The sequence below is a fragment of the Nuphar pumila genome, chromosome 7 (genome assembly GCF_984573655.1).
Source record: "Nuphar pumila chromosome 7, dmNupPumi1.hap1.1, whole genome shotgun sequence".
In the NCBI taxonomy this organism is placed as follows: Eukaryota; Viridiplantae; Streptophyta; class Magnoliopsida; order Nymphaeales; family Nymphaeaceae; genus Nuphar; species Nuphar pumila.
The window spans coordinates 17,333,652-17,346,641 of record NC_143255.1 but is presented as its reverse complement, the minus strand read 5'-3'; the positions used below and the strand labels follow the sequence as shown (position 1 = coordinate 17,346,641).

The following is a 12,990-nucleotide window of genomic DNA, read 5'->3' as shown; positions in this document are numbered from 1 at the left end:
ATTTGTGCATACGCAAACCTTCTTTAATTGAAAAGTTGCAAACCTATCCAACACAGTACTGACTTTTGCAAATATAGCATCACTAAGACACCATGTGAACCTCCTTTAAGTAAAAATATTCCTCAAGGAGCTGCATAAATGTGTGTTGAAATTCGCAGTCACTTGTTGTAAACGTCTGATGTTCACACTTTTATTTGACATTCACAAATATAGTATAACCTTCCCAAATATAGTATAATCTTTGCAAAGAAAACTTGTGAACCTCCTTTAACTAAATACTCCTCGTGTGCATCCTCAAATATTTGATAACATTCATAAATTTTTGTTGTGAATGTTGTCACTCATTTGTGAACCAACCCTAAATTCAGTGTCCCATTAAGAGCAATTAGGTAATATGGATGGGAGGAAATCCCTCCTCAAACCTGTCGGCTATGGTGGTGTCCAATTCAAAATTTTGAATTTGGACAACTCCTATATAACCATGTATTACGTATTTGAATGAAGGTAAGAAATCTCACTTTATTTGAAAGAACTTAATTTCTAGCTTACCTTGTTTTAGGTAAGAAAGGCTCTTTTAATAGAAGGAGAAGGCTCTTCACTTGTCAAGAAATTCTCCTATTATTCATACCTTCCAAATCTCATCTCTCACTACCTTAGATCCTTCCCAAACCCACAACCTACCTTTTTTTCTCTCCATCTCTCCCTAATCTCTTTTTCTAATCTCATTCACCTTGTTCTCTCTCTTCTCTCTCTCACATCTAACTCCATTGGCCTCATCCTTGCAACCCATTATCGAGCCAAGCAATCTCCATCTGCACATCCTTCCACATGGCTTCATTGTTGTATCCATGATAAAAGTTTCTACCAACCTATTGGGCGAACCTCCATGATCACTAACTGGATCTCACGTCTTGAAAAGATTTATGATCATTAAGTTTTTTGTTACACAACTCATCAATCATCTTAGATGCTTTTACTTCAATGACTTTCAATTGTTCTTTATTTTATGAAAATTCATTAAATGAGAACATATTCTCTCATTAGTATAAAAATAGAAAATAATTTTACTGCCCAATAAATGTTCATAAAGCTCATACAACATATCAAGAGTTTGATTTTTCAATTGTCATTTATGCATTATCTATATCTGCTATTAATTCTCATGTTATCAGTGTTGTGTTTTGGTCTTATCATATCATTTTTTAGTCATGCTTATCCAACATGATATAGTCATCAACATCACCTGATTCTCCAATTTCAACATGATCGTTGTTACGACTAGCTGATTGTGTAAATGCATAAACTAAATCAAAAGTCATCATATTTAGCACTTCATTTGCTTTCATGCATACAACATTCTTGTATTTTCAAATTTTATGATTAACCATAGAAATAACACCTTCATCATCATACAAACATTTTAAGTATAAATTATAGTGTCCAACAACTTGTACCTAGATATGTCATCTACCCTAGAACGATGGATGTTATTTGAATTATTGCAGAGAAATTCAATAGCATTGGTTTGTTGACGTAGTTTCACAACCTCGACAATGATCCTCTAATCATGTATAGCATCAATTGTTCATAGAAGTTCTTCGTTACATGTGCGTCGAACATTTATATCCCTAATTGGTTTGGTCAATTGCATAGCCTCTGCAAGCTAAGAATATCAATATCACTCATTATTTAGGAGCGTTGGTTATCGCTAAAGGATTGAGCTCAATAGATGGTTACTCAAATATATACACATTTTTCACAAGATTTAAGTCATCCCCATCCCCATCAGCTCATTGTTTAATTTTGTGATCCTCAAATATCACGGCTAACTAACATTTATTCTACATCATCATCGTCTAAAACATCTATCAATATTTGTTGGTTATTTATATTTGAAGAATACCTATACCAGTGGTTCAATAACTTGTCCACATCCAATTTTAAGAGACATTAGAGTTATAAATTTTATAAAGATATTATTTTTTGAGACCAATATAGATCTTCAAATATGGTAAACAATGTTGTAGTAGTGTACTTTAACCCTTTCATAGGCCGTCATTAACCGTTCACAACAACCTAAGATTCATCTAATGAAAATAGCATATGACAAAAAAGTCTTAAATATATCTTTTATAGATTAAATTAGCAAAGCCACCTACAACAACCACCATAAAAATCTATCTACAAAAACTTAACCCTTATTGAATATTTGTGCATTGTCAACCTTAACCTCGTCACACTAATTGAATGCCTATGTAGAGTCAACCCTATCCTCATTACTCAAGACAAAACCATATTAAATAAGTTAAAAAAATAAACAAGCCGAATCTGGAAAGAAACGGGAAAGGGCAGATTTCAGCAGCATGGGGCAAGATCAATCAGAAGGTTTACAACATAGTCACACTGGCTCGCAAATAAGCCAAATGAGCTGAGCTTGGATTGTTTGGACTCGACTCAAATTAGGGGAGCACCCATGCTAGAACTGGGCTCTTGAGCTAGTCATGAGCCAAGACAAGACCAAACTAGTTACAAGCTAATCATAATCTGGCTTTGTTTTATAGAAAATTGCTTTTTAAGCGCTTTTTAAAAACCTGATATATATATATATATATATATATATATATATATATATATATATATATATATATATATATATATATATATATATATATAAAACGTAAAACAAGCCGAGCATAGCTTGCCATGTTCGCAGGAGTGAACAGTTCATTTACCTAAACAAGCTGACTCATCGTCAAGCCAACCTAAATGGCACGCTGCTCAACTTGTTTCCCAGCCCTAATTCACAGATCTCTGTTATCGAAATTTTCTTGACAAAATAAAATCTTGCAATAAACTAAAAAAAATTGTTTTCCTCTTAAAATTCTCAGAAGAATATCGATATATTTTTAAAATTATAAATAAAACATATAAAAATATAAAAACAAAACTTTAAAATATATTTAAAAACATAAATAACACAATAAAACATGACACTTCCAAAATAGGCAATATTTTGAAAACATCACATTTTTTTATGTCATGTGGTTTTTGATAATATAGTGAGAAGTTTGGGACTATGGTCTACAGCAGCTGCTACCAGTAAACTCTATGAAAAACGCCTACCAAAGGGAACACAAGGAAACCCTTGCATTCAGAAAAGATTAATAAGAAATGAATCTAAAGATGAAGAAAATTATGAAACATTGGCTACTGCAAGATGCCAACACTGGCATACAAATGCCATGGATACGAATACTTGCTAACTTTAACAATGTCAATATGAAAAAGGGTAACTCTCATGATGCAGTTTATCAGACAAATTGCGCAGAAAACTGTTATTGCTTTCCTCTTTAAGCACAACACATTAAAATGTTTATGTCAAATAAAAAGTGTAGCATACCCCATTACCACTCCTCAAGATGATGAGCCAGATGCCCTTTTCCTTGGCGCTGCTTGTGAACCTGGGATGTCCGTACGTGATCAACTTTCAAAATGCATACCCTCTAGATACATGAGAACAAATTCTAGGAAAAGACATTCACACACCTTCTCTGAAACCGCTCTTGAATCGCCGTGGCATGTGACGTAGATAACGCATTCTTCCAGTTCCGGTAGTTTTTCTCCGTATAGCCTTCACACTCCAGTTATCTGATGAATAAACCAAGATCATTTGTGAAAACCCAATACTCTAACCATAGAACCGATCAACACAAGCTTAGAGTCATGAAAGAAAAGAGGAGCATACACTTTCTAATGCGGCTAGAAGGGTAACCACAAGAACCACAACGGCTTTTCTGGAGATGGAAACTCCGACGACCACACCTAACACAGAGGGTGTGGGTTTTGTTGTGTCTTTTACCAAAGCTTCCAGTTCCTTTACCCTGAAATTTAGGAGAAGGGGTAATTCTACTTTTGATTTTGGCACGTCTTAGATCTCTAGTACAACAGCTAGATATAAGAATTATATCATTTAGGGGGTAAGTATGATGCATCAGACAGTTAAAACACTACCATTTTCCCGAACCTGAATTGTGCTCCCTTTGGTCACCCCTGCAAAAGGAAATTTATCATAAAACAAAAATATTGAGGGAGTCCAATAACACTAAGTATATGCTTAACAGTCAAAAAGGTACAGTTTTCCCATTTTTTCTAGTCCAAAAGCATTTTCTTCAAAACGCATGAGTAATTCAAAGCATCGAGCAAACTTTACAAATAACAACAATAATTTTCAAAACGTTGATATATATAGTGGTGTACATCAAATACTTAATCGCAGTCCTAAAAAACTATTTCATTTGCTGACATATGCCAAGCAAATGCTTAACCATGCCCTCAGATGCACCAGCTAGCTATCAAAACACAAATGAGGATGTAACGATCAGTTGTACTTTGCTTCCTGTAGCATAGCTCTGTGTGTGTGTGTGAGTGAGAGAGAGACAGAGAGATGTTAGCAAAAATAAAGTAAATCCAGGAAATGGTAGGAATGTGGACAAATAAGATATATCACAAACAAGTTTGTTTCAGAATCATCTAAATTTAAGGGACAAAATTTATTTAGGAAAAAAACAATGAAGAAAATTATGTTCCCTATCCTCAAATATTTTAGATGACTTTTCTTCAAAAAGAAAAAACTTCAAGTTGGTTTTTGGCCCACTTGAACCAAGCAATAACAATGTACCAACACTTCATCATTCTGAAGTTGATTTGAGTATTAAAAAAACACATAAATAATAAATAACAAAAACGAATTTACTTTCTATGGGAAAGATGAAGGATGTCACAGGTTGTTTGTAGAATGGGAAAAGTAAAGGTTCACGATCCCTCAAACAGTGACAATCCCATGACTGGTTTATGCCTTGTAACTAAGCTAGATTATGGATAAGCAAAATACCCACATCATCTAACTACTTAAAGGCAAAAATCACAACACACAGTCAACTATTCAAGCATTTTAGAGTCAGCGGGCAGCAGCAGCAATAAAATAGTTATATGCTCTCCCCGCAAGCAACTAATAAAACCCATCAACCTTATGTTCTTCAAAATCAACAGTCAGCAAAGAAGCATTTTGAGAACATGATCCATGGCATCATAACCTATAAGACACGGAGGACCACAGCATCCCAGACATTTTATATGAAAAAATAAGATTTATAGCTTTTGTCGTCACATAATAAAAAGTCTTGACTTTAGAAGCTATTTTGTGCAGGGGTTCAAAATACCCAGTTTACTAGATGTAACAAAATTCACATTCTACCCAAATTCAAAGTTCTTGATCATATATGCAGTTTTCTGCTTATGGCAATAATATATGATAATTGTCCCCCCCAATAGAAATTGATGAGATCAACTTAACTACATTAAACTGAACCAAATTCATCAGCAATCCAGACTAAGTGCACCAGGTGTGGTAGCTCATTAGTTGTCAAAGGCACCGCCTAGGCGACCTAGGCGCAGCCCCACTGCCTGGGCAACCAGGTTTGGGCGGTGGGGTCATATATTGCTGCTTAGGCGACCACCTAATCTTAAACCCAGGACGGACCACCTTTTTTTTTTGGTTGACTTAAATCAACTTGTAAAAGGGAGACCTTTTTCCCCTTTTCACCCCTCCCACGCGTCTCCTCTCTCTTGATAAGGCAGAAGAAGAAGCGCGCTCACTCTAGTGTACAGGTACTCTCTCTCTCTCTCTCTCTCTCTCTCTCTCTCTCTCTCTCTCTCTCTTTTGAGGTTTGGTATAGGGAGAATCTTATTCTGGGTTTTCTTATTTGGTTTTGGGGATATGTTTGATGCTTTCTTTCTTGAGTTTTTTTGGGTTTTTAGCAGAATAGCCCATTTGAATTTTTATGGATTGCTTCTATAGATCTTGGAAAACCCATAATCTTATTTGGTTTCCCTTTTGATTTTTGTAGATAATTATTTCTTGCAAGGTTATGGGTTGCATCGATTGTAAGGTTATACCAGGAGAAAAGTGTAGCTACACAACATAGAGTCTTAATTTTAGATCTTAGAATTAGACAATGCCGCAAAAGGGATAGACATAGGATAGATCCTAGAATTAAGTGGTGGGCACTGAAAGGAGCTAAACAAGGAATGTTTGTAGCGCAGGTAGTTAAGGAAGTTGATTGGTGTCTCGAGGAGGATTCAGAATCAATGTGGAATAAGATAGCGGGTGGTATGAGAAAAGTAGCTAAGGAGGTATTGGGTGAGTCTAAAGGCGGTGCACCACTAGGTAAGGATACATCATGGTGGAACGAGGATGTCAAATTAGCTATTAAGGTTAAAAGAGAGTGTTATAGAAATCTAAGTAAGAGTCGTGATAATGAGAATTTGGAGAAGTATATGATAGCAAAGAAGGAAGCTAAAAAAGTTGTTCGAAACGCGAGGGCTAAGGTATATAAGGAGGTTTATGACAAGTTGGATACCAAAGAAGGCGAGAAGGATATTTATAGGCTTGCAAAGATGAGAGATAGGAAATCGAAGGATTTGGGTATGGTTAGATGTATCAAAGATGAAACGCAAAGGGTTTTAGTCAAAGATGAGGAGATTAAGGAGAGATGGAAAGATTATTTTGATAAGCTATTTAATGATAGTCATGCTCAAGATCTTGGAGACTTCTCCATTCCTTTTCATGAGATAAATCGTGACTTCATGCGCAAGATTCAAAAGAAAGAAATTGCAGAGGCTTTGAAGAAAATGAAATCAAGAAGGGCAGTTGGCCCAGATGGTATACCTATCGAGGCTTGGAAATGCTTGGGAGAGAAAGGTTTAGAATGGTTGACAAATCTTTTTAACTTGATTTGGCGAACAAATAAGATGCCTAATGAGTGGAGGAAGAGTACTTTGGTGCCTTTATATAAGAATAAGGGTGATATACAAGATTGCACAAACTATCGTGGTATAAAACTCATGAGTCATACTATGAAACTTTGGGAGAGGGTGATTGAGTCTAGGTTGAGGAAGGTTGTCATGATATCGGAGAATCAATTTGGTTTTATGCCTGGAAGATCAACTATGGAAGCTATACATCTTCTTAGACAACTTATTGAAAGATATAGAGAGAGGAACAAAGATTTGCATATGGTTTTTATTGATTTAGAGAAGGCATACGATAGAGTACCTAGGGACGTTCTCTGGTGGACAATGATGAAGAAAGGTGTTTCTCTCAAGTACATTAGTATAATTAAAGATATGTATGAAGGAGTAGTAACCAATGTCCGCACTTGTGGAGGGGTGACAACCAATTTTCCGATAACGGTTGGGTTACATCAAGGATCTGCTTTAAGCCCTTTCCTATTTGCGATAGTGATGGATGAGCTTACGAGATCAATTCAAGAAAATGTACCGTGGTGTATGTTGTTTGCTGATGATATTGTTTTGATTGATGAGTCTAGAGCTGGGGTTAATGCTAAGTTAGAATTATGGAGACAGACATTGGAAGCTAGAGGTTTTAAGTTGAGTAAGAGTAAGACTGAATATATGGAATGTCGGTTTAGTAAGCAACGAAGTAGTGATGGGAGTGTAGTGAAGCTTGGTGAGCAAGATATACCGGTGAATGATTATTTCAAATATTTGGGATCCATCATTCAAAAGTATGGAGAAATTGATGGAGATGTAAATCATAGGATAAAGGTTGGGTGGATGAAATGGAAAAGTGCTACTGGAGTGCTGTGCGATCGTAGAATGCCATTGCGGTTGAAGGGAAAGTTTTATAGGACGACTATTAGACCCGCTTTACTATATGGTACGGAATGTTGGGCTGCCAAGAGACATCATATTCAAAAAATGAGTGTAGCTGAGATGCGGATGCTTAGATGGATGTGTGGAAATACAATAAAAGATAAGATTCGGAACGAAGAGATACGTAAGAAGGTAGGTGTTGCACCCATTGAAAATAAGATGCGAGAGAATCGTTTACGGTGGTTTGGACATATTCGGCGAAGGCCTAATGATGCTCCAGTTAGAAGGTTGGAGAAATGGGAAAATATATTAGTTAAAAGAGGTCGGGGTAGGCCTAGGAAGACTTGGATGGAGATGATAGGAAAGGATATGAATGCTTTGAACCTCACCGAGGACATGGCGTTGGATAGAAATGATTGGAGGAAAAGGATTCATGTGGAAGACCCAAAATGAATTTCTTTTTTGGTTCATATCGCTGACCCCAATTGTTTTGGGATGAAGGCGTAGTTGTTGTTGTTGTTGTTTGTAAGGTTATGGGTAGGATTATTTTTTAGGGTATTGTTTATTTCTTGGTTGATTCCATGGATATGATGCTCTTTTTATTTATGGGTTTTCACCTTTATTAGTAATGATGATTTTTTTTTTAGTTTTGTTGTCTCTCTAAATATTGGTTTTCCTTTGCTGATCTGTTTCTTAGACGCATAATCTTGCTGCCATTTGATCTACATGATTGGCTGTCTACTTTTTCTGTCAAATGTATAGTTTCTTCTTGGTCATTTGATTTTGGGAAGGGGTTGATCCCTAGTTCATTATGTTGGTTGTGTTTCTCTGCTTTTGCGTTTTCTGTTTTCCCAGGGTAGATCCTTTCATTGTGATGCCACATTTCCACATTTCAAATATGAAGACACACTATCTACAGCAAGGAGCAGGCTTGGGCAGTCCAATCCTGCATCAAAAACACAGCACCAGCAAAGTCCAATTCCGCCTGATTGCACCCTCAATCCTTGGTCCACAACATATCTGGAAAGGGTCTGCAACAAATAGTTAGGGGCATTCAGCTTTCAGGATCTAACTAACATCATGAACTGATTTGAGCTTTTCGAGTTCATACCACAAATCCAAAGAGCAAAGTCGACGACATATTTTGTTTTGTATATTGCTTTTTGTTAATTGATTTTATGTTGTATACATGTTTGTTATTAATTTTAGTAGTTTGTTTACATATTTATATGTTTTTTTGGGGCGGTACCGCCTAGGCTCCACCTAGGCCTATGACAACTAAGGGTAGTTGATGCAATGTTACGGTAGACTCGGTACACACCGATCCAGGATCCAAACGCATGAAGAAGCTTATATGATGCAAAGTCTGAACAAAACTCTGGAAAACAGATTTTCGGGACATGTGCGCTCTGTTTCGACAGAGGCGGTCCAAATGAAAGTTGTGCGCGACTTGCACAACTTTCCAACGAATCTGAAAACACCAGATTCAGAGCAGGAACGTCTGTTCCACGGAATCGGAACCGGGACTGTTAAACAAGTCCAACACAGATTATTGAATTCCGGGGATAGACTGTTCGAAGGAATTTCAGTCCCTTCAAACGTTGGAGTTTGCGAAAACTCACAACTGACAAAACAAAGGTCGGATCCAGACCTTTCCAGAACACTAAAGATCGCAATTTTCCGATGTCTCTACAATCCTCTACGAATTTTTAAATATCTGGAATGATATAAAAATATTGTTGCAGAAATTAAAATTCAAATATTCGATGACAGCAGAAATTGATATTTTCGGAATACAAAGACAATGATTCAATGAAATCTTCAAACATGAAAGATGTAGGCTTAGATTTTAGTCTTCCACAGAATCAAAAAAATCTAAATTTCATACAGAGAATCTTCAGATAACAGCAAAATACTGAACACTACTAGGAGTGTTCTGAACCAAACTGATAACAGTGGATCACTTTCAGTTCGAGACTTTGACAGCAATTTTCAGGGCCTCAAACGACCGAATCATGAAATAGTCTCAACTACAAAGTTTGAGACAATCGTCTTAGCTTTCTGGGAAGTTAAAGAACGTGAAAATCCGTTCAGAAATGAGTCCGACACAGCTGTTTTATCAGAGACGTCTTTGTTATCATGTATCAGCGACTTGGTCTTTTTGAAAGAACCCGAGTTCATTCACACACATAAATATCTCGAAAATAACTTAAGATCAACTCAGACAATTTTTAACATGAAATACTTCTAAGCATGTATTCGCAACTCACTCAAGATCCAATACAACTTAGCAACGACAAATCGTGAACAATCGCAACACAAATGCGAATAAAAGTAGCAAGGAACTAGAACGAAGAAATCAATGACAATATCCAGATTGGAGTTGATAATGATCGTCGTTGGGAAGCAACCGATGCCACAAGATGAACCACGAACAGTAGAGATGGAACTTCAGCCACCACGAACAAGAATGCTTATACAACCACGTCAAGGTCGATCTTCTCAAAGATCACAAACTCAAGCTTTTCCACCAACCAAAGTGCTTGATGCCGTCAGCAGAAAACTTACCAGGGATTTTAGAGGCTTAACCGAACTGAATCATGCAAAATGGTAAACATCAAACTTGTAGGGCACGATCTTAGCTTTCCAACAAGCAAAAGATCACGTAATTTAGACCAGTATCTAGGGAGATACGGTCAAAACACTGAGACTATATTCACCCTTCAAACACTTCTCCACCAAGAAAAATTTTGAAATTTTCATAACCAAAACTCCCTTCCCTTGGTCGACCTCCCTTCATTAATAGGCTCTATAACATGGAAAAGAGCCACATTAAAGATGCAAATGGCCTTGGTGCTTGGGAAGGGCCACATTAAAGAGGCCATGGGCCTTCCCAAGCCTTGCGCCAAAAACAAGCGTGCAAGGCCTCGTTTTTGCCAAGAGCTATTAAAACTCCAACAACCCACTTTTGACTCTGGACTGGTCAACGAAATTTGAATGAGGTCAAAGATGGACCACACCAAGGTGGCGCCACCTAGGACCCCCTCTCATGAGGACGGATCATGATCCAGATCCAAATAGGCTACAAAATGGATCCTGCACCAACACAAAAGAGAAGCGAATTTGCGAAAAAATAAAAACTACCCCTGGACCCCATACACCCTCTAGTACCACAAAAAGATCCTACAGGGTACCAGAACTATCCGGATCCGTAGAATCCGGCTCCTAAAAAAAATAAATATAAAAATAAATATAAAAAAAACATGTTTAATGCGATTCCTCACATGCCAAAATGAAATCGAACTAATAAAAATACAATCTCTGAGAAAGATGCAAAATATCTCAAAAATTGAAACATGATAATCAAAATGGGTCTGGGTTGGCAGAGATCCAATTGGACTCAGATAGTCCTGCACGATTGGATCCGCCTCGGATTGCATCCTGGAGTGAATCTTAAGAATTGGATTTGAATCCAATTCATCTTCAAAACTCGGATCTTCTGGATGCTCAGCATCAATAGCTCTTTCTGAATGCTCATCAGGATAAATCCAGCTCATATTCATAGAAATGAATATGAGTTATCAACCCAATGCATGAGTCAGAACTCAATCCCACTTGGGATCACTCCAGAATTTGAGCTTATACAAGGTTTTATCCGTTTCCTATGAAAATACGCCAGTAAAGTAAGTTCAAGGCAGCCCCTCAAATGATAAATAAATACTAAAAAATAAAGCCTGCAACATTAAGAATGAAGCCTGCAATTTATTAACAATTGCAATCCATATAAATTCAACCATTTAGTCACAGCATGATGGTATTTTGTTAGTGTCTTAGTGATCATTGGTAATGGTAAATCAAGTATGTGAAAGTTAACAGAAAACCAAAAAAAAAAGAGAAGATATTTCTCCTTTGAGAAAAAAAGCATGTAACTTTATAAGAAAAATTGAATCCATGAAATGGTAGAAAAAAGAGACAATACCACACTCAATACATCCACAAGTAGCTAATTGTCGGCATTAAACCATACAAAAATGTCCAAAATTGTTTAAGAAAAGAACTTGAAGAAAAATCAGTTCCTTTCCCTCAAACAATTTGGATGGTTTATTTTCCTTCAAAAAGGAAAAAAAACAAGTTGGTTTATGCCCTCGTCTGAACCGAGCATCAACAACATATTAATCCTCGGTTATTCAAAAGGCAAATTGATCATCCAATAAATTAATTAATTTGTTTTCTCAAGAGGAGCAGGTGGAGGATGTGGATGTTATAGGCTGTTTGGAGAACACGAAAATCAGCATCCGTGATCCCTCAAAGAACCTGAGAGAAGGACGATTCATTCATCAATTTGTGCCTTGTAACTAAGCTAGATGACATCCAAGGGAGATACTCACATAATCTAGCTACTCAACAAGGCAAGATCACCATACCCGCCATCAGATTTTCAAAGGTTTTAGAGTTCTAACAAAGAGAATAAAATAAAGCATTGGGATTTTCTGCACATCTCCATGGCTTTGTAGGTTGAAGAAGTAAAGTTATTGCTGATCCTAGTTCCCGCTACCGGAGATGATCGAATTAATTTAAGCACATGTGATATCAACAATTCTCGTATACCTGTATGTGAGGCCGTTCACTACAGCAAACTGAAATCACTTGACATCAAACATGTGGACAAGCATAAAGAAACATACGCCGGGTCGTCAATTCTCTCAAACTACTTATCACGCCAAATTCCACGCAAACACAGAGACAGGAATCCCATTTCTCAAACTTGAATAGCACACCCAACTAGAATCATTCGGTAGTTAAAAACCGTGAAAGAGAAAAGGAGGAAACAGATGAAAAGAAAAGGGGGAAGAAACATTCGTGGGGGAAGGATAAAAACCGTATAAAACCAAGAGAACCAAAGAAACCCCAATCCATGCACACAAGACGAATGAAAGACAGAGACAATAGGGAGATGAAGCCCCTAGAAAATGAACAACAGAAAAAGGGAGTGCAAAACCCTAAACTAGGGCAAAATGGGAGAAGGCGTACCTGGGAAGAAGAGAGGGAAGAATCAGCTCTCTCTCTCTCTCTCTCTCGGTGCCGGCGGTTTTACGTTTTAAGAGTGGGTGGACGAGAGTGCAGTTGGCTAGGGCAAAATTAGGGGTGTAAAAGGTTCGGGTGCAACCCGAATCCGAGTCCATTCAGTCGGTTTGGTAGCCAAATCTGGATCCGAATAATAATTGGATCCGGGTTTGATATTAAGTTTTGCAATCGAACCCGAACTCGACCCGGTTTGATATCTAAGTTTAAGGTGTTTGCTGCTAGTGAGGAGAA

The 12,990-nt window shown here is 37.2% G+C and overlaps 1 protein-coding gene across 2 annotated transcripts; it reads right to left on the bottom strand.

Moving 5' to 3' along the window:
- Positions 1-3,128: 3,128 nt before the first annotated feature.
- LOC149831321 (large ribosomal subunit protein eL37x-like) lies at positions 3,129-12,780 on the bottom strand. 2 transcript variants are annotated; one of them, XM_090012027.1, is made up of 5 exons: positions 12,706-12,780; positions 4,012-4,050; positions 3,746-3,881; positions 3,547-3,648; positions 3,129-3,461 (listed from the first exon to the last, which is right to left on the bottom strand). In XM_090012027.1, exons 2-5 carry the CDS (start codon positions 4,012-4,014, stop codon positions 3,415-3,417), a joined length of 288 nt encoding a protein of 95 aa, XP_089868153.1. In that variant the 5' UTR covers positions 4,015-4,050; positions 12,706-12,780; the 3' UTR covers positions 3,129-3,414. The 2 variants fall into 2 exon arrangements, with proteins under 2 accessions (XP_089868153.1, XP_089868154.1); XM_090012028.1 differs by lacking the exon at positions 12,706-12,780 and adding an exon at positions 8,641-8,705.
- Positions 12,781-12,990: the final 210 nt, after the last annotated feature.

Excerpts from the sequence above, each read along its gene's own strand:
- LOC149831321 (XM_090012027.1), bottom strand. Across the intron at positions 3,649-3,745 it reads TTCTAGCCGCATTAGAAAGT|ATAACTGGAGTGTGAAGGCT; the intron begins GTATGCTCCTCT and ends TTTATTCATCAG. Across the intron at positions 3,462-3,546 it reads CAAGAGCGGTTTCAGAGAAG|GTTCACAAGCAGCGCCAAGG; the intron begins GTGTGTGAATGT and ends CGGACATCCCAG.